Genomic DNA, 21,255 nt, shown 5'->3' with positions numbered 1-21,255 from the left:
GGTTACCTAAGGCAAAAATGAAAGAAGGGTGGATGGGTGTGTGTATAATGTGAATGTCTAGCAACCCGAAGGTTGCGAGTTCGAATCTTATCAAGGACAACTTTAGCATTTTATCAAATTATACAACTTTTCAATTACTTACTACTTTTTAGCTACTGTCCAACTACTTACCATGTTAGCTAACCCTTCCCCTAATTATAACCCTAACTCCTTAACCTAACTCCTAAACTTAACCCTAACCCCTAGCGAGCTAGATAATGTTAGCCACCTAGCTAGAATTCGTAACATATAATACGTTTTGTAAATTCGTAACATATTGCATCGTTTGCAAATTTGTAACATATTGTACGTTTTTACTTTTACTCCTTTTTCTCCCCAATTGGTAGTTACAGTCTTGTCCTATCGCTGCAACTCCCCTATGGGCTCGGGAGAGGCGAAGGTCAAGAGACATGTGTCCTCAGAAATATGACCCTGCCAAGCTGCACGGCTTCTTGACACACTGCTCGCTTAACCCGGAAGCCAGCCGCACCAATATGTCGGAGGAAACACCGTCCAACTGGCCACCGAATTCAGCTTGCAGGCTCCCGGCCCGCCACAAGGAGTCGCTCGAGCACGATGGGACAAGGCTGGTCAAACCCTCCACTAACTCGGACGATGCTGGGCCAATTGTGCGCTGCCTCATTGGTGTCCCGGTCAGGTTTATATTTCACCCTCTTAGCTGTTTCCCAACACCTGCAGATCTGCAGTCCACATTTATTTACCTGAGGGGACTAGCTCTACTCATCCATAACTTCTTACTTATCAACCTAGACCTAACTAAAGCCACTGCTTCTATTGTTTGTGGACAATGTGGTTATAGTTTGGCACTGGCCAGGCAAAGAGTGCTAGGCTGAGAATGTGAAAATATGACTGACTCATAGAAGCAGAAAGTACTTTTGTCGTGCTGGTAAAGGTGGCAGTTTGTCTGTGAAGGCTATACATCACCATAAGTGTCAGCCTGGTACTGGGATACCACTTTGTGCTGATTGCACTGATACTGAGTCAGATAAAGGTCATGTTTCATTGTTGTGGAAACATTTTAACTTTTGGATATTATCATTAGCAACATAATGACTAGTCTTATACAATGTGTCTGACATTAGACTATTATAGGACGTTTTACCTTCACAAATGCTTAGTTTCTCCTCCATTATTGCTTCTTATTCCTTTTGTATTGACTCAACCCTCACCCAGTCAACCAAACTAGGGCAATTATCCTGTCAAGTACAGAAGGCTACACCTCCTACAGCATGAAAAACAAACACCCATACTGGACTGTACATACACTATGTACACAAACACTCACACCCCCTTCACACACCCCACAATACAATGACAAGAATGAGGATGAGCAGATTTTTAAACTCTGTATGTTCTGCCCCTATCATGTTCTTGTCCTGATCCAGTTTAATATTTTATCTGATAACATGTCTTCTTCAGTATGTACAATGATAGTTGACAAGTACGTCAACATTGCCAAACAAATATGTAAATGTACGTGTAGTGTGTACTGTAGCTTAGTGTAGCTTAGTGTGTACTGTAGCTTTGTGTAGCTTAGTGTGTACTGTAGCTTAGTGTATACTGTAGCTTTGTGTAGCTTAGTGTGTACTGTAGCTTAGTGTATACTGTAGCTTTGTGTAGCTTAGTGTGTACTGTAGCTTAGTGTGCACTGTAGCTTTGTGTAGCTTAGTGTGTACTGTAGCTTAGTGTATACTGTAGCTTTGTGTAGCTTAGTGTGTACTGTAGCTTAGTGTGTACTGTAGCTTAGTGTGTACTGCAGCTTAGTGTAGCTTAGTGTACTGTAGCTTAGTGTGTAATGTAGCTTAGTGTGTACTGTAGCTTAGTGTAGCTTATTGTGTACTGCAGCTTAGTCTCGCTTAGTGTGTACTGTAGCTTAGTGTCGCTTAGGTGTAGCTTAGTGTGTACTATAGCTTAGTGTAGCTTAGTGTGTACTGTAGCTTAGTGTAGCTTAGTGTGTACTGTAGCTTAGTGTGTACTGTAGCTTAGTGTAGATTTGTGTGTACTGTAGCTTAGTGTAGCTTAGTGTGTACTGTAGCTTAGTGTGTACTGTAGCTTAGTGTAGATTAGTGTGTACTGTAGCTTAGTGTAGATTATTGTGTACTGTAGCTTATTGTGTACTGTAGCTTAGTGTAGCTTAGTGTGTACTGTAGCTTAGTGTGTAATGTAGCTTAGTGTGTAATGTAGCTTAATGTGTACTGCAGCTTAGTGTAGCTTAGTGTACTGTAGCTTAGTGTGTAATGTAGCTTAGTGTGTACTGTAGCTTAGTGTGTACTGTAGCTTAGTGTCGCTTAGTGTGTACTGTAGCTTAGTGTGTACTGTAGCTTAGTGTCGCTTAGTGTGTACTGTAGCTTAGTGTGTACTGTAGCTTAGTGTGTACTGTAGCTTAGTGTAGATTAGTGTGTACTGTAGCTTAGTGTAGCTTAGTGTGTACTGTAGCTTAGTGTGTACTGTAGCTTAGTGTAGCTTAGTGTGTACTGTAGCTTTGTGTAGCTTAGTGTGTACTGTAGCTTAGTGTATACTGTAGCTTTGTGTAGCTTAGTGTGTACTGTAGCTTAGTGTATACTGTAGCTTTGTGTAGCTTAGTGTGTACTGTAGCTTAGTGTGCACTGTAGCTTTGTGTAGCTTAGTGTGTACTGTAGCTTAGTGTATACTGTAGCTTTGTGTAGCTTAGTGTGTACTGTAACTTAGTGTGTACTGTAGCTTAGTGTGTACTGCAGCTTAGTGTAGCTTAGTGTACTGTAGCTTAGTGTGTAATGTAGCTTAGTGTGTACTGTAGCTTAGTGTAGCTTATTGTGTACTGCAGCTTAGTCTCGCTTAGTGTGTACTGTAGCTTAGTGTCGCTTAGTGTAGCTTAGTGTGTACTATAGCTTAGTGTAGCTTAGTGTGTACTGTAGCTTAGTGTAGCTTAGTGTGTACTGTAGCTTAGTGTGTACTGTAGCTTAGTGTAGATTTGTGTGTACTGTAGCTTAGTGTAGCTTAGTGTGTACTGTAGCTTAGTGTGTACTGTAGCTTAGTGTAGATTAGTGTGTACTGTAGCTTAGTGTAGATTATTGTGTACTGTAGCTTATTGTGTACTGTAGCTTAGTGTAGCTTAGTGTGTACTGTAGCTTAGTGTGTAATGTAGCTTAGTGTGTAATGTAGCTTAATGTGTACTGCAGCTTAGTGTAGCTTAGTGTACTGTAGCTTAGTGTGTACTGTAGCTTAGTGTGTACTGTAGCTTAGTGTGTACTGTAGCTTAGTGTCGCTTAGTGTGTACTGTAGCTTAGTGTGTACTGTAGCTTAGTGTCGCTTAGTGTGTACTGTAGCTTAGTGTGTACTGTAGCTTAGTGTGTACTGTAGCTTAGTGTAGATTAGTGTGTACTGTAGCTTAGTGTAGCTTAGTGTGTACTGTAGCTTAGTGTGTACTGTAGCTTAGTGTAGATTAGTGTGTACTGTAGCTTAGTGTAGATTAGTGTGTACTGTAGCTTATTGTGTACTGTAGATTAGTGTAGATTAGTGGGTACTGTAGCTTAGTGTAGCTTAGTGTGTACTGCAGCTTAGTGTGTACTGTAGCTTAGTGTCGCTTAGTGTGTAATGTAGCTTAGTGTGTACTGTAGCTTAGTGTGTACTGTAGCTTAGTGTCGCTTAGTGTGTACTGTAGCTTAGTGTGTACTGTAGCTTAGTGTAGATTAGTGTGTACTGTAGCTTAGTGTAGCTTAGTGTGTACTGTAGCTTAGTGTGTACTGTAGCTTAGTGTAGATTAGTGTGTACTGTAGCTTAGTGTAGATTAGTGTGTACTGTAGCTTATTGTGTACTGTAGATTAGTGTAGATTAGTGGGTACTGTAGCTTAGTGTAGCTTAGTGTGTACTGCAGCTTAGTGTGTACTGTAGCTTAGTGTCGCTTAGTGTGTAATGTAGCTTAGTGTGTACTGTAGCTTAGTGTGTACTGTAGCTTAGTGTCGCTTAGTGTGTACTGTAGCTTAGTGTGTACTGTAGCTTAGTGTCGCTTAGTGTGTACTGTAGCTTAGTGTGTACTGTAGATTAGTGTAGATTAGTGGGTACTGTAGCTTAGTGTAGCTTAGTGTGTACTGCAGCTTAGTGTGTACTGTAGCTTAGTGTGAACTGTAGCTTAATGTGTACTGTAGCTTAGTGTAGATTAGTGTGTACTGTAGCTTAGTGTAGATTAGTGTGTACTGTAGCTTATTGTGTACTGTAGCTTAGTGTGTACTGTGGCTTAGTGTAGCTTAGTGTGTACTGCAGCTTAGTGTAGCTTAGTGTGTACTGTAGCTTAGTGTTCACAGTGATGCCACAATCTTGTTTTGAAGTGATACAAAGCTTCTTTTTGCACTAGCTTGCAACCCGTGTTCGGTCTGAATGTGGGTGGCATATCACATTATAATGTTGACCAACCCCTTTCATCGTCAAGAACAGAACAGGATAGAACATATTCCCAGCAGGTATTTTAGGTTGGAGCCACTGGCCAATAATCTAGCCGATTTCATTTTATGGGAATTCCAGGCAACCTGAGAATGGGTGAGACCCACAATGTGAAGATTAGAAAATATTATGCTTGTGATGCTAAGGAAGCCTGCACTACCCTTCTTACAATAAGATCCAGATTAAGTTAATGCAGACTCCTCCCAAGAAATGTAATATAATTTATTTTCTATACTGTACAATGTTTTTATCTACAGTATGTGTGTCAGGCATACAGCACCCTCAGGACTATTGTAACAACATGACAATAGTCCTTCTTTAAGAACGAGGAGGACAGTGATTTGTGAAAGTACAATTACATTTTACATTTACATTTTAGTCATTTAGCAGACACTCTTATCCAGAGCGACTTACAGTAGTGAATACATACATTTCATTTTCATTTCATGCATTTAAAAAAAAAAAAAATGTTTAACAGTCATTACCCCTCTGAATCATTGTTTCCCCTCAGTGAGGCTCTATTTTCTGAGAAAGAGGAAGTTGCTTTAAGAGTTTTCTTGGTTCTGTAAAGAAACCACATGGGACTTTCCTTCAAAATTAACAAAATATCAGTGAAATAGTACTGCTGTAAACTATTCCATGACGTTATTTCTATCAACCATGTCTACTAAAGTACTTGGGTGGGTTTCTCTGAAAGATTCATCCTATACATAGACAAGGTTGAAGGTTTGAGGTGAAAGATTCATCCTATACATAGACAAGGTTGAAGGTTTGAGGTGAAAGATTCATCCTATACATAGACAAGGTTGAAGGTTTGAGGTGAAAGATTCATCCTATACATAGACAAGGTTGAAGGTTTGAGGTGAAAGATTCATCCTATACATAGACAAGGTTGAAGATTTGAGGTGAAAGATTCATCCTATACATAGACAAGGTTGAAGGTTTGAGGTGAAAGTGGCTGAGAATGACAGTGATTGACTTGTTTGTTTTTGCTTGCTTGCTGTTTGTATTACAAGCTATTCTAACTCAAATTACAAATATGCCTATCTTGTCATGCAGAGAGGGGTCACCCATCAGTTGTTTTCACACTGATGGCTCTATTTCCAGTAACAGCACTGGGGTTCCTAGGATGTAAGTTGGCTTGTGATTCCATAGAAAATGCAGACTAATCCTGGTGAGAAATAGACAGAGGTCCCTGGAAAGATGAGTAAGAGGCCTGGATTCCTGCAACTCCACTAGAAGACTGGGGTGGACCCTGGTCAGAGGCCAACCTGTGGGGGATTTCAGGGCCTCTGGTGAACTGGGTGTTGAGCTAGTGTGTGTCCCAAATAGCACCCTATTCCCTACATAGTGCACTGCGTTTGACTAGAGCCTTGGACATCTGATCATGTACTGTCAGCCTAGCAGGGGGTAAACTTTAATGTGAGATCAGATGCACAGGAGAGGAGACATCTGCAGAAGGTTTTTTAGACATGCTAAACATCCCACTCCCTAGTTCCCAACAATCATTAAAGGTCATGGGCCAAATTCCCCCAAATATTTCATGTCAGAAATTGGTTTGTGTACCAAGTCACATAGTACCATCTACTGGCATAAACTGAAAATAGCAGGCTGGCAGTTTATTTCATTCACATCCACGGTGGATCATTTGATCATAAGAATAAAGCCATTTGAACCCCTTTGGTCTCAAATAGTCACCTGAAGGATAGGAAGTCTTTAGGAAGTCCTGATCTTTTTATCTCCATCTCTTCATTCAAAGACTCAATCATGGACACTCTTACTGACAGTTATGGCTGCTTTGCATGATGTATTGTTGTCTCTATCTTCTTGCCCTTTGCGCTGTTGTCTGTGCCCAATAATGTTTGTACCATGTTTTGTGCTGCTACCATGTTGTGCTGCTTCCATAATGTGTTGTCATGTGTTGCTGCTATGCAATGTTGTTGTCTTAGGTCTCTCTTTATGTAGTGTTGTGGTGCGTTTTGCCCTACATATCTATATTTTTAATCCCAGCCCACGTCCCCACAGGACGCCTTTTGGTAGGCCGTCATTGTAAATAAGATGTTGTTCTTATCTGACTTGCCTAGTTAAATAAAGGTTAAATAAAATAAAATAAAATCCTTTCTTACATACATACATACATACCTTGTCCGAAAGACAGGTGCGCCACGCAATCAATATGGATCAAGTTGATTTTGTGGTCAGGAAACTATTTAGAGTAACTGCTACTCCCCAACCCATTTTCTGTACTATAGTGTTTAGGTACTGCCATAGAAATAGAAAGGGCGTCTCCATTCAAGTCAATGATGGCATAATGGGTGGACATGTTAGCCATTTTGGGTGCACCCTTGCCTAGGTTGAAGATGACAAAGGATTCTAAATATCCCATAACTCTTTGCAACAATGGGACCAGCCATGGTAGCTAGCAACGTCCCTGGTAGCTAGCAACGGCGCTGGTCCCAGATTTGTACCTTTCAATTTGTGCTGTGATGTCTTGAGCCAACTCAACTGACATTACAAAAAATATATTCCATTGCATGAGCCTTGTCAGTTGGCATCATTTGAATGAACATTCTACATTACCATGGAAATTATTGCATCACAATACCGGGCAGCCATTGTGAGAGTACCATTAGTTTACATTTCAAATGACCAGGGTTAGAGCTTCCAAGTCCATTCTATTCATTCTATTTCTATGTGTACTGCACTGTCTCTCTTTGTTAGAAAACAAACAAACATGAAATATTCATGTTGTTGACAGTGCACCCGTCTCTTGGGTTACCCCCTGTATTACAATGGTTGATTATAGTAGATTGAGACGGCTGGATTGTGAGAAGTATTGTTAAAAAGGCCAGCTCCTTTAGACAGCTGTTCTAGCACTGGTCCTTCGAGCCAGATCATTTCTAGAATAGCTGTATGAAGCTGGCTTTTTAACGAGCACAATACCTTAAACACAAATCTATTGTTTTTGTAGTGTAATCTGGCCAAATCCAGCAATTCCACAGAACAACAGTGAATGGATAATAAGGGACAGCAGCCAGACTAACTCTCACCTCTGTTTTGTTCTTTTCAGAGTGGACAAGACCTTCTCCAGGGCCAGAAGCATATGGTGAGTTGCTCATCTTCTGATTCTGTGTCATGTAGAATCAGCTACAATACGTTCTAATCGAATGTACAGTGCATTCAGAAAGTATTCAGACCCCTTCCCTTTTTCCACATTTTGTTACGTTACAGCCATATTCTATATTTTTTTTTATTGTATTCCTCATCAATCTACACACAATACCCCATAATGGCAAAATGAAAACAGGTTTTAAAAAAATACAGAAATACCGTATTTATATAACCATTCACACCCTTTGCTATGAGACTCGAAATTGAGCTCAGATCCATCCTGTTTCCATTGATCATCCTGGAGATGTTTCTACAACTTGATTGAAGTCCACCTGTAGTAAATTCAATTGATTGGACATGATTTGGAAAGGCTCACACCTGTCTACAGTGCCTTGCAAAAGTATTCATCCCCGTCTGCGTTTGTCCTATTTGGTTGCATTACAACCTGTAATTTAAATTGATTTTTATTTGTATTTCATGTAATGGACATACGCAAAATAGTCCAAATTGGTGAAGTGAAATGAAAAAAAGAACTTGTTTCAAAAAAACAAAAAACAAAAAAACAAAAAAAGTGGTGCGTGCATATGTATTCACCCCCTTTGCTATGAAGCCCCTAAATAAGATCTGGTGCAACCAATTACCTTCAGAAATCACAACATTCATTAAATAATGTTCACCTGTGTGCAATGTAAGTTTCACATGATCTGTCACATTATCTCAGTATATATACACCTGTTCTGAAAGGCCCCAGAGTCTGAAACACCTTTAAGAAAGGGGCACCACCAAGCAAGCGGCACCATGAAGACCAAGTAGCTCTCCAAACAGGTCAGGGACAAAGTTGTGAAGAAGTACAGAGCAGGGTTGGGTTATAAAAAAATATCAGAATCTTTGAACATCCCACGGAGCACCATTAAATCCATTATTTTAAAAAGGGAAAGAATATGGCACCACAACAAACCTGCCAAGAGAGGGCCGCCCACCAAAACTCACAGACCAGGCAAGGAAGGCATTAATCAGAGAGGCAATAAAGAGACCAAAGATAACCCGGAAGGAGCTGCAAAGCTACACAGCGGAGATTGGAGTATCTGTCCATAGGACCACTTTAAGCCGTTCACTCCACAGAGCTGGGCTTTATGGAAGAGTGGCCAGAAAAAAGTAATTGCTTAAAGAAAAAAATAAGCAAACACGTTTGCTGTTCGCCAAAAGGCATGTGGGAGACTCTCCAAACATATGGAAAAAGGTACTATGGTCAGATAAGACTAAAATTGAGCTTTTTGGCCATCAACGTAAACCCTATATCTGGCGCAAACCCAACACCTCTTATCACCCCGAGAACACTATCCCCACAGTGAAGCATGGTGGTGGCAGCATCATGCTGTGGGGATGTTATTCCATCGGCAGGGACTGGGAAACTGGTCAGAATTGAAGGAATGATGGATGGTGCTAAATACAGGGAAATTCTTGAGGAAAACCTGTTTGTCTTCCAGAGATTTGAGACTGGGACAGAGGTTCACCTTCCAGCAGGACAATGACCCTAAGCATACTGCTAAAGCAACACTTGAGTGGTTTAAGGGGAAACATTTAAATGTCTTGGAATGGCCTAGTCAAAGCCCAAACGTCAATCTAATTGAGAATATGTGGTATGACTTAAAGATTGCTGTACACCAGCAGAACCCATCCAACTTGAAGGAGCTGGAGCAGTTTTGCCTTGAAGAATGGGCAAAAATCCCAGTGGCTAGATGTGCCAAGCTTATAGAGACATACCCAAAGAGACTTGCAGCTGTAATTGCTGCAAAAGGTGGCTCTCACTCAAGTTTTCAGTTTTTTTTTTTTCTTATAAAGAATATTTTGCATCTTCAAAATGGTAGGCATGTTGTGTAAATCAAATGATACAAACCCCCAAAAATCAATTTTAATTCCAGGTTGTAAGGCAACAAATTAGAAAAAATGCCAAGGGGGGTGAAGACTTTTGCAAGTCACTGTATATAAGGTCCCACAGTTGACAGTGCATGTCAGAACAAAAACCAAGCCATGAGGTTGAAGGAATTGTCCGTAGAGCTCCGAGACAAGATTGTGTCAAGGCACAGATCTGGGTAAGGGTACCAAAACATTTCTGCAGCATTGAAGGTGCCCAAGAACACAGTGGCCTCCATCATTTTTAAATGGAAGAAGTTTGGCCAGACGGAAGCCGCTACTCAGGAAAAGGCACAGGATAGCCCTCTTGGAGTTTGCCAAATGGCACCTAAAGGACTCTGACCATGAGAAACAAGATTCTCTGGTCTGATGAAACCAAGATTGAACTCTTTGGCCTGAATGCCAAGCGTCACATCTGGACGAAACCTGGCACCACCCCTACGGCGAAGCATGGTGCTGGCAGCATCATGCTGTGGGGATGTTTTTCAGTGGCAGGGACTGGGAGACTAGTCAGGATCGAGGGGAAGAAGGAATGGATCAAAGTACAGAGAGATCGTTGATGAAAACTTGCTCCAGAGCGCTCAGGACCTGAGACTGGGGCGAAGATTCACCTTCTAACAGGACAATGACCCTAAGCACACAGCCAAAACAACTCAGGAGTGGCTTTCGAAACAAGTCTCTTAATGTCCTTGAATAGCCCAAGCAGAGCAAGGATTTGAACCCAATCAAACATCTCTGGAGAGACCTGAAAATAGCTGTGCAGCGACGCTCCCCATCCAATCTGATAGAGCTTGAGAGGATCTGCAGAGAAGAAGGAGATGATTGTGAACTACATGAAAAAGAGGACCGAGCACACCCCCAATCTCATCGACGGGGCTTCAGAGGAGCAGGTTGAGAGCTTCAAGTTCCTTGGTGTCCACATCACCAACATCCAAGCACACCAAGACAGTCGTGAAGAGGGCACAACAAAACCTATTCCCCCTCAGGAGACTGAAAAGATTTGGCATGGGTCATGGGACCCTTAAAAGGTTCTACAGCTGCACCATCGAGAGCATCCTGACTGGTTGCATCACTGCCTGGTATGGCAACTGCTCGGCCTCCAACCGCAAGGCACTACAGAGGGTAGTGCGAACAGCGCAGTACATCACTGGGGCCAAGCTTCCTGCCATTAAGGACCTCTATACCAGGCAGTGTCAGAGAAAGATCCTAAAAATTGTCCAAGACTCCAGCCACCCTCCAGCCACCAAAGACTGTTCTCTCTCCTACCGCACGGCATGCGGTACCGGAGAGCCAAGTCTAGGTCCAAGAGGCTTGTAAACAGCTTCTATCCCCAAGCCATAAGACTCCTGAACACCTAATCAAATGGATACCCAGACTATTTGCATTGCCCCCCCCCCCCCTCTTTAACACCGTTGCTACTTTCTGTTGTTATCATCTATGCATAGTCACTTTAATATCTCCACCTACATGTAAACTCAGCAAAAAAAGAAACGTCCCTTTTTCAGGACCCTGTCTTTCAAAGATAATTCATAAAAATCCAAGTAACTTCACAGATCTTCATTGTAAATGGTTTAAATACTGTTTCCCATGCATGATCAATGAACCATGAAAAATAAATGAACATGCACCTGTGGAACGGTCGTTAAGACACTGACAACTTACAGACGGTAGGCAATTAAGGTCACAGTTAAGAAAACTTAGGACACTAAAGAGGCCTTTCTACTGACTCTGAAAAACACCAAAAGAAAGATGCCCAGGGTCCCTGCTCATCTGCGTGAATGTGCCCTAGGCATGCTGCAAGGAGGCATGAGGACTGCAGATGTGGCCAGGGCAATAAATTGCAATGTCAGTACTGTGAGACGCCTAAGACAGCGCTACAGGGAGACAGGACGGACAGCTGATCGTCCTCGCAGTGGCAGACCACTTGTAACAACACCTGCACAGGATTGGTACGTCCGAACATCACACCTGTGGGACAGGTACAGGATGGCAGCAACAACTGCCCGAGTTACACCAGGAACGCGCAATCCCTTCATCAGTGCTCAGACTGTCCGCAATAGGCTGAGAGAGGCTGGACTGAGGGCTTGTAGGCCTGTTGTAAGGCAGGTCCTCACCAGACATCACCAGCAACATCGTCGCCTATGGGCACAAACCCACCAATGCTGGACCAGACAGGACTGGCAAAAAGTGCTCTTCACTGACGAGTCGCGGTTTTGTCTCACCAGGAGTGATGGTCGGAATTGCGTTTATCGGCGAAGGAATGAGCGTTACACCGAGGCCTGTACTCTGGAGCGGGATCGATTTGGAGGTGGAGGGTCCGTCATGGTCTGGGGCGGTGTGTCACAGCATCATCGGACTGAGCTTTTTGTCATTGCAGGCAATTTCAAAGCTGTGCGTTACAGGGAAGACATCCTCCTCCCTCATGTGGTACCCTTCCTGCAGGCTCATCCTGACATGACCCTCCAGCATGACAATGCCACCAGCCATACTGCTCGTTCTGTGAGTGATTTCCTGCAAGACAGGAATGTCAGTGTTCTGCCATGGCCAGCGAATGGCCCGGATCTCAATCCCATTGAGCACATCTGGGACCTGTTGGATCAGACGGTAAGGGCTAGGGCCATTCCCCCCAGAAATGTCAGAGAACTTGCAGATGCCTTGGTGGAAGAGTGGGGTAACATCTCACAGCAAGAATTGGCAAATCTGATGCAGTCCATGAGGAGGAGATGCACTACTTAATGCAGCTGGTGGCCACACCAGATACTGACTGTTACTTTTGATTTTGACCCCCCCCCCACAGTATTCCATTTCTGTTAGTCACATGTCTGTGGAACTTGTTCAGTTTATGTCTGTTGTTGAATCTTGTTATGTTCATACAAATATTTACACGTTAGGTTTGCTGAAAATAAACGCAGTTGACAGTGAGAAGACATTTCTTTTTTTTGCTGAGTTTACATATTACCTCAACTAAATGGTGCCCCCGCACATTTACTCTGTACCGGTGCCCCCCTGTATATAGTCTCACTATTGTTATTTCACTGCTGCTCTTTAATTACTTGTTACTATTATTTCTTATTCTTATCCGTATTTTTTTTTTTAACTGCATTGTTGGTTGGGGGCTTGTAAGTAAGCATTTCACTCTAAGGTCTGCACTGTTGTATTCGGCGCATGTGACTATTAACATTTTATTTGATTTGAAGAATGGGAGAAAGTGCCAAGCTTTCAGCGTCTTACCCAAGAAGACTGAAGGCTATAATCGCAGCCAAATGTGCTTCAACAAAGTAATGAGTCAAGGGTCTGAATACTTATGTAAATATCAATTTCATATTTTTTTTTTTTTTTACATTTGCCAGCATTTCTAAAAACCTGTTTTTGTTTTGTCGTTATAGGGTATTGTGTATAGATTGATGATTTATGGGGGGGGGGCTGTAATGTAACAAAATGTGGAAAAAGTAATGTAACAAAATGTGGAAAAAGTCAAGGGGTCTGGAATAGTTTTTCCAAATTCACTGAATGCCATTTAAGAGACGCTTTTCTTCAAAGCGACTTACAGGCATGCATGTATACATTTTTACGTATGGGTGGTCCCAGGAATCAAACCCACTATCCTGGCATTGCAAGTGCCATGCTCTACCAACTGAGCTACAGAGGACCACATTGTCCACAAGTTGCAGTATATTTGAGAGATACACTATATATACAAAGTATATTGACACCCCTTCAAATTAGTGGATTAGGCTATTTTAGCCACACCCATTGCTGACAGGTATATAAAATGGAGCACACAGACATGTAATCTCCATACACAAACATTAGCAGTAAAATGGCCTTACTGAAGAGCTCAGTGACTTTCAACATGGCACCATCATAGGATGCCACCTTTCCAAGAAGTCAGTTCGTCAAATTTCTGCTCTGCTAGAGCTGCCCCGGTTAACTGTAAGTGCTGTTATTGTGAAGTGGAATCATCTAGGAGCAACAACGGCTCAGCTGTGGAGTGGTAGGCCACACAAACTCACAGAATAGGACCGCCGAGTGCTGAAGCGCAGCGCGTAAAAATCGCCTGTCCTCAGTTGCAACACTCACTACCGAGTTCCAAACTGCCTCTGGAAGCAACATCGGCACAATAACTGTTCGTCGGAAGCTTCATGAAACTGGTTTCCATAACCAAGCAGCCACACACAAGCCTAAGATCACCATGCGCAATGCCAAGCGTCAGCTAGAGTGGTGTAAAGCTCGCCGCCATTGGACTCTCGAGCAGTGGAAACGCGTTCTCTGGAGTGATGAATCACGCATCATCATCTGGGAGTCCGATGGATTTGGCGGATGCCAGGGTTTGGCGGATGCCAGGAGAACGCTGCCTACCCGATGCATAGTGCCAACTGTAAAGTTTGGTGGAGGAGGTATAATGGTCTGGGGCTGTTTTTCATGGTTCGAGTTTGGCCCCTTAGTTCCAATGAAGGGAAATATTAACGCTACATCAGATAATGACATTCTAGACGATTCTGTGCTTCCAACTTTGTGGCAACAGTTTAGAGAAGGCCCTTCCCTGTTTCAGCATGACAATGCCCCCTTGCATAAAGCGCGGTCCATAAAGAAATTGTTTGTCGAGATCGGTGTGGAAGAACTTGACTGGCCGGCACAGAGCCCTGACCACAACCCCATCGAACATCTTTGGGATGAATTGGAATGCCGACTGCGAGCCAGGCCTAATCGCCCAATCTCACTCATGCTCTTGTGCTAAATGGAAGCAAGTCCCTGCAGCAATATTCCAACATCTAGTGGAAAGCTTTCCCAGTAGACAGGAGGCTGTTATAGCAGCAAAGGGGGGACCAACTCCTAATTAATGCCCATGATTTTGGAATGAGATGTTCGACGAGCAGGTGTCCACATACTTTTGGTCATGTAGTGTACATTCAGGTGAATGAAAAGTAAGGCTTTTGGCTCTCTACAGGGCATTCAGTTTGTGAGACACTAGTGAGACACTGGTAATATGATACGAACTTGAACAGTTTCACTTAAGAGGCAACAGAGTAAGCAAGATAAATGAGCCACTGAGAGAGATGACGAGCATGGGACACTGTCCCGCCCAATCGCTCTCCCTGCCTGCAGTCCCCCTCCCAGGTCCCGTTGCCACAGTAACTGCAGGCAGGCACTGCCTAACTGTTCTGCAGTGTTGGCAGGATAGGGTGGTGCTGATGCGCAGGCAAGGTGAGGCTGAGGCTCTGTTCTGATGCGGAGTGGACCTGGCACCGGCACTGCAGACACACAGACAGGAGCAGATGGAGCACACCTCTCCCTGGCTGTCCTGAAGGTTGAAGGGTAGCACTGGATGTCCTGGATGTCAGCCCGACCTCCATCCCTCTCTCTCTGGGTGACTGCACCAGGATAGTGCCTCTCTGCCTTGTCCCTGTGAGAGTACGCCCTCAGGACCCTCCATTCTCTGTCGGGTTGAGCCAGGCCTGCATTACTCAACACTACCTGGAACACAGGAGGAGTGGGAGTGGGACCGGCACTTCCTGACACTGGAGAGCACGTAATACAAGGATGGAGTCAGACAGTTCGGGAATACAGTGTTTTTTAAAATGTCTGTTTTAATACTTATTAGCTGAATGTAATTTAGTGGGCAATAGTAGCCTTGCGTTGGTCTGCGCAACCTCTTTCTCTGGGCTGAAGAATTCCTTGGTAGTCCGGATCAACCCTTGGAACAAAAAAGCATGGCCAACTGGGCGGAGCGGAGTTGAAAGTTGAATGACACATGCTGTACCTGGTATCAGCTATCCTCAAAGTCCTTTCTCAACGTCTCTCCAATGTGGAAAAAAAACGAATTGCTAACAAAGCCAAGGGGATCGTCTGGCTGCATTTACATTTCAGGCTTGGACAGAGGGCTTCCAGAAAGTTCTGTTTGTTTTGTAGGCCCACATAGAGGTCTTGTTGCAGGAAGCCAGCCTGCTGAAACAACACACAGTACAAGGTATTATAGAGAAGCCTAGTGCTCTATTACCCTCTAAACAAGGACAATAAAAGCACAAGACACCAACATGCCTTGCTCACCTTTCCGAATTGGAAGGCCCAAAAAATTCTGGTGAGTTTACCTTTTGTTTGTGCGATAGAAAGGAATTCTTCCATTGTTTTTGCATGTAGAAATAGCAAGGGCATTTGCTGTGCATAATCACATATTGATAAGGGTATTTGTTGACCCACTTCACTTGGGATAAGCCTGAAGACGCCAGATTATAATTCACCAAGTGCAGATAACCTTGTGTTCAGACCTTTGATTGGCCAATGGCAAACCATATCAGCAAATTGGAATTTGATTAGAAGCAGATGCTGCTAAAATGCTAGCGTGATTTTCTCTACTTCTTCATAATGGTGCCAGTTTTTATTTCTCAGGTAGATGGCTTACTTCCTACAACAGACATTTGGGATAAATGGCACTTTTGTTGATTTGCAATCTCCTCTGTGACCAGTCTGTTTCACCCTATCTGTCTTCCCTTTGAGTTATTTAGGTTAGTGCCTGGACCTACCTGAGACATTAGCATGAATACTGAGCTGTGCAGTAAAGACAGTTTGAGAGTGATTAGCTCCCCTCATGCTGTATGGGCTCATTAGCATTTACTGTGGAACCAGGATTCAGCCCTCTGTGTTTGCTCAATGTCATGTCATATACTGCATGGGACGGCTCAAGGCTTATAAGGGCTCAGGTCAATCTATATCACTATGAAGTGCAACCAAAATGTTTAGATCTGTTATGGACAAAGTGAGGTTGGTTTCACTTAGCTGTGTCTATTTTCTTCCTATATCCCTCTGCAATGTGAAAGTGTATGTAGAGTAGAGTGATTGCAAACACCCTGAAGGGAATGAGAAGTTAGATAAAGGACAGAGCCAGTCTGTGAACGATCTACTGTACATGCTTTCATCTCCCTTTATCATTCCTGCTACTACTGCTGGATTTAAATAATCCTCTGGGAAACACCTGTGAATAACTCACAAGATATTATCATGGTCATCCACATATTTACTTGTTGTCAGATAAGGTCTTAGTGTGAGCACTTGTGTCACAGAAACAGCTGGACCCCCTTTAACCTGTGGCTGTCTCTCTGAAAGCCTCTGAAAGGGTTAGCAGTAATTGGTTGGAATCCCATGTTGGTTGGTAAGCTGACAGGGGAGAAAGATGGAAGATAGAGAATGAAGGGAGGAAGATAGAGGATGAAGGGAGGAAGATGGAGGATGATAGAGGATGAAGGGAAGAAGATAGAGGATGAAGATAGGGGAGGAAGATAGAGGATGAAGGGAGAATGAATGGAGGAAAATGAAGGGATGAAGATGGAGGAAGATAAGGGATGAAGATGGAGGATGAAGGGAGGAAGATGGGGAGGAAGATGGAAGATGGAGAATGAAGGGAGGAAGATAGAGAATGAAGGGAGGAAGATGGAGGATGAAGGGAGAAAGATGGAGGATGAAGGGAGAAAGATGGAAGATGGAGGATGAAGGAAGGAAGATAGGGGATGAAGGAAGGAAGATAGGGGAGGAAGGGAGGAAGATAGGGGAGGAAGATGGAGGATGGAGGGAAGAAGATGGAAGATGGAGGATGAAGGGAGGAAGATGGAGGATGAAGGGAGGAAGATGGAGGATGAAGGGAGGAAGATGGAGGATGAAGGGATGAATATGGACGATGAAGGGTGGAAGATGGAGAGTGGAGTGCCTGAGGTGTTGTGTAAGAGGCTTCTCCCCCCTACCTCCCTCACCCTCCCTCCTAGACCACACTCCTCTCCTCCGTCCATGGAGCTAGGGATTAATGTGCCAGTCAGCCTGACATTGTGCAACTTCCTCTCCACTGTGACTCCATCCGTTAGACTAACTCCTCATGTGCTGGACCCTGAGCCTCAACCAGGGCCATCCATGCCTAAGCTCCCCCCAGAGAGACCTCACACAGGCAGGCTACTCCTGCAGATACACTCACTATAAATACAGACCGCAGGGCCCAAGGTTTACACAACCACAACCTCTCTCTCAAGGAAGGATATTGATTCTTGGAATCAGTTTTACAGGGGAACAAAATGTCATGCCCATTGTCAAATGATCTGTTTCAAAGTATGCTTAAATGAGCAGAAACCGCTAATTTGTTGAGGCATATTTCACAATATTACACTTCAGGCACGGTGGTTTAGAAAAGGGTGTTGTATGGGTGGTGTATGCTGTGACTTTGCCTGTGGTTGTATGCCCTCTAGTGGCCAAGTGTACCCTACCCAATGGATTCAGCCTCAAGCTTGAAAGTCTAAAAGATTTGCATTCAGGAAATTGATTTTGTCATTATGTTCTGTGAACACCCACTGCTGAACCCTCCCTCTGTTTAGGGTAAACTGATGTTAGAGATGTCATTGTGCATGCTCCTCTATTTGTGTACTCTCCAGGACCAGTGAAGAGGCCCAGCAGTCACTGAGTATGTAACCCAGGCTTACAGATGTAGGAATCTAATTTGATCACCCTCTTGCAGGAGAACTTTCCTGCAGTGCAAGACTTTTAAAATGTGTTGTGTATTTGATGTTTAAAAAGGCTTCCACTTTTTCAATTTTGGCCTTTTTCCTTACGAAAAATGTATTAACCACTACAAATATTTCCATGAATTATAATCCACATAATAATTCACATTTCCTGTTGCTGCAGGATTATTCTCCTGTTGTGGCAAACTGGTTCGAATTAAGATGTCACCTTGCATGTGCACACTCCTCTGTGCATGTAGCTAGCTGAGTTGTCTGGCTGGCAGAGAGCGGGGGACAGGGGGGAGAACACTGTCATACCCAATCAGCCAAGATGTTCTATCTGTGTCTCCTTCAGCCCGCTGTCTGTCCTGTCTGACTAAATATAGCAAGAGAGAAACAGGCTACCCCCCTGGTTCTATCTTCTCACAGACACACCAGTCCAAATACAGTCAATCACATTGATTTATAAAGCCCTTTTTACATCAGCTGATGTCACAAAGTGCTTATACAGAAACCCAGCCTAAAACTCCAAACAGCAAGCAACGCAGGTGTAGAAGCACAGTGGCTAAGAAAAGCTCCCTAGAAAGGCAAGGACCTAGTAAGAAACCTAGAGAGGAACCAGGCTCTGAGGGGTGGCCAGTCCTCTTCTTGCAGTGCCGGTGGAGATTATAAGAGTTCATGGTCATTAAGGCCAGATTGTTCTTCAATATGTTCAAAAGTTCATAGATGACCAGCAGGGTCAAATAATAATCCCAGTGGTTATACAGGGTGCAACAGTTAAGCACCTCAAGAGTAAATACATGTCAGTTGGATTTTCTTAAACGAACATTGAGGTCAAGACACCAGGTGTGGTAATCTTGACACAAAACTTTTGTTCTTTTCTCATTTGATATCGAGTTTGAATTTGTCACATTAGAAGAAGTCATTTGGTAGCCTTTTGGGCAGTTTAGTCTTATTTTCCCCTTAAAGCGGCAATCAGCAGTTGAAACAATAACAAAGGTATCCCTGCCTCTGTTTCAGCAAAAAGCTATGCGATGGGGCTGGAGAAATTATAGTTTTAACCAAGTATTGAATTGTGAGGCTATATAGTGTTTGTTTAAATATCCTTTATTTGGAGTAAAACAAATGTATATTTGGGGTTATGATGGGGTACGACAGTTGAACTAAGCTCATGAAGCATTTTATAAGTTATATTCTTCAAGAATATAACTTCAAGAATCAATGGGTGCATATCATTAATTTACAAGTCAAAAAATGTATTTAACAACTGCAGATTGCCCCTTTAATATTATTATCCTGTGTGTTAACATCTTTGAACATGTACACACTTCCTATATGATATTTTTACCTTTATTTAAACAGTGAGTCACCATTGAGACCTGGGTCTCTTTCACAAGGGAGCCCTGCACATCCAATTCATAGACAAATCAAATCTAAATGAGGTTATTAAGTAAGCTAAAATACAGTACAACAAGCAATCAAGAGAAACAGACACATTCCTCAGCAAATAGTTCCCCAATCAATATTTGTAATTGCCCAAGCGGCATCAGAGCGTCCAATTGCAGTGTATTTTGCAGTTGGTTCCAACAATGAGGAGATTTAAAACTGAAGACGGATTTACCTAATTCGGTGGAGACCCAAGGAACTTCAAGAGTTAACCAACCCTGTGAGCAGGTCTGGTATCTCATGTTTTTTTTTTTATAGTTGAACAACAAAGTTAGATAAGTTGGCTTTGCACATTAAGGTCCTTTAAGGATGAATCATCTGTGATGTGTGTGGATTGTTAAACAGCAATAGGATGTCCTTTGTGGGAAGGCTAGATACAGGAGAATTTGTGTTTTAAGCCAACAGAGGCCAGACACTGAGCTGAGGTTAGATGATTCCAGTACATTTTACACTCTACTTCCTGTTTAGAGTAGCTTTCAAGACATGCTCCAGTACTTTGGCGACTAAGAAAATATTTTTTAAACCTCCCACTTTGGGCTGGTTGTGTCAGTGTGTAGTTCATACATGCATAATCTATAAGCAGAATTACTGCCATACATTGCAGGGTGGGCCCAACAGCTCAGTGGACACAGCAGAGAGCGCAAGAGAGAGAGAGAGAGACCAATGACGTGATGCACATATCTGTACATATCTGCACATATGTGAAGTAGTACGCAATTTTCTGGGATCACTTTGTCTCGTGAGTGCTACTTTCAGAACTACTGGCTAAAAAGTATTCCAAAGTACTGGAGAATCTCTTTAAGTATCTACATGGGGATGTAATCCATTTTCCTGCACTGCGCTGCAGGGATTTTATCTTCCTATTTTGTTATTGTTATCTGATTGACTGACAGACAGCACTCAGTGATAACGAGGGAGGATCCAAGTTTCCTAGCAGAATAATACATCACAACAGAGAGATATAAGTGACTGTTTTTGTTTCCCACTATTGTTTAAAAGGCATCTTGGTGATTTCCCTAGGGTGTTATTTTCCAGGAATATCTGGGCAGGCAGGGAGGGAGTGAGGCAGCTGCAGTGAAAACATTGGGGATTGGGAATCTAAAGCTGCAAGAGAGAGGATATGGTTTATTGAGAATCACCTGCTCTTTTTAATGCATACTAATGATACAGGCAACTGTCAGCGGGAGGCAAAGGTAAATAAGGTGCATGTAGGATGCTGGTCTCACAACATTGCTCACAAATGGAATACTTTGCTTAGTCATTCAACATATCGAAAGAGCTAACATTTTGAAAGAGCAATAGTTTGTATTTTGTCTCCAACAGATTGTCATTGTTTCATGACTTACAAGTGGCCCCATTTGTATATATTTCAAAGCACAAGAGTCATGCTTCAAGCTTTCCCAGACTGTGCTATGTTTGCCATGGCAGCCAAACACTTTAACTCTTGATAAGGATTAAGGAACAACTAAGAGAACTGTTATCTTATCGTTAAATGACAGGCCAAATGGACCTTCCCAAATGGCTTTTGTTGAGGAACCAATTAAGAATGACTCTGTCAGACTAATCTGCCTTTTGACTGCGGTCCAATATTAGCAAGATCTGCTGTCTCTTAAGGCTAGAAGTAGTTTTCATTTGGAAGGGGAGATTATGGTCTTAAAACGCACTATGCTGCCAGAGGAGAATGTTGAGAATGATGCACTTTTAGTAGGATATGCAATTCATCATATCTGCCTAGAGGTGACCTGTGTGTCGCATTGCTCTGAGCGGATGGGATAGGACATAGCATGCTAGCGTGTGTGATGCCTGTGACACATGATGCCTGGCTCCGTGC

The 21,255-nt window shown here is 43.0% G+C and overlaps 1 protein-coding gene across 10 annotated transcripts in view; it reads left to right on the top strand.

Annotated features, from left to right (window-relative positions):
- LOC106572387 (rap1 GTPase-activating protein 1) overlaps positions 1 to 21,255 on the top strand; it is an 89,915-nt gene that overhangs the window by 18,341 nt on the left and 50,319 nt on the right. For 8 of the 10 annotated variants that reach the window (XM_014146483.2, XM_014146486.2, XM_045696217.1 and 5 more), the window contains exon 2: positions 7,547 to 7,582. In XM_014146483.2, the coding sequence (XP_014001958.2) occupies positions 7,547 to 7,582 (36 nt within the window). Of the gene's footprint in view, positions 1 to 7,546; positions 7,583 to 15,355; positions 15,581 to 21,255 lie in introns of those variants that run through there. The other 2 variants (XM_014146482.2, XM_045696215.1) reach the window with 2 other exon arrangements.

The sequence above is a fragment of the Salmo salar genome, chromosome ssa15 (assembly GCF_905237065.1).
Source record: "Salmo salar chromosome ssa15, Ssal_v3.1, whole genome shotgun sequence".
In the NCBI taxonomy this organism is placed as follows: Eukaryota; Metazoa; Chordata; class Actinopteri; order Salmoniformes; family Salmonidae; genus Salmo; species Salmo salar.
Note: the sequence above shows the minus strand (reverse complement) of the source record. Positions and strands in the feature narration are given on the sequence as shown.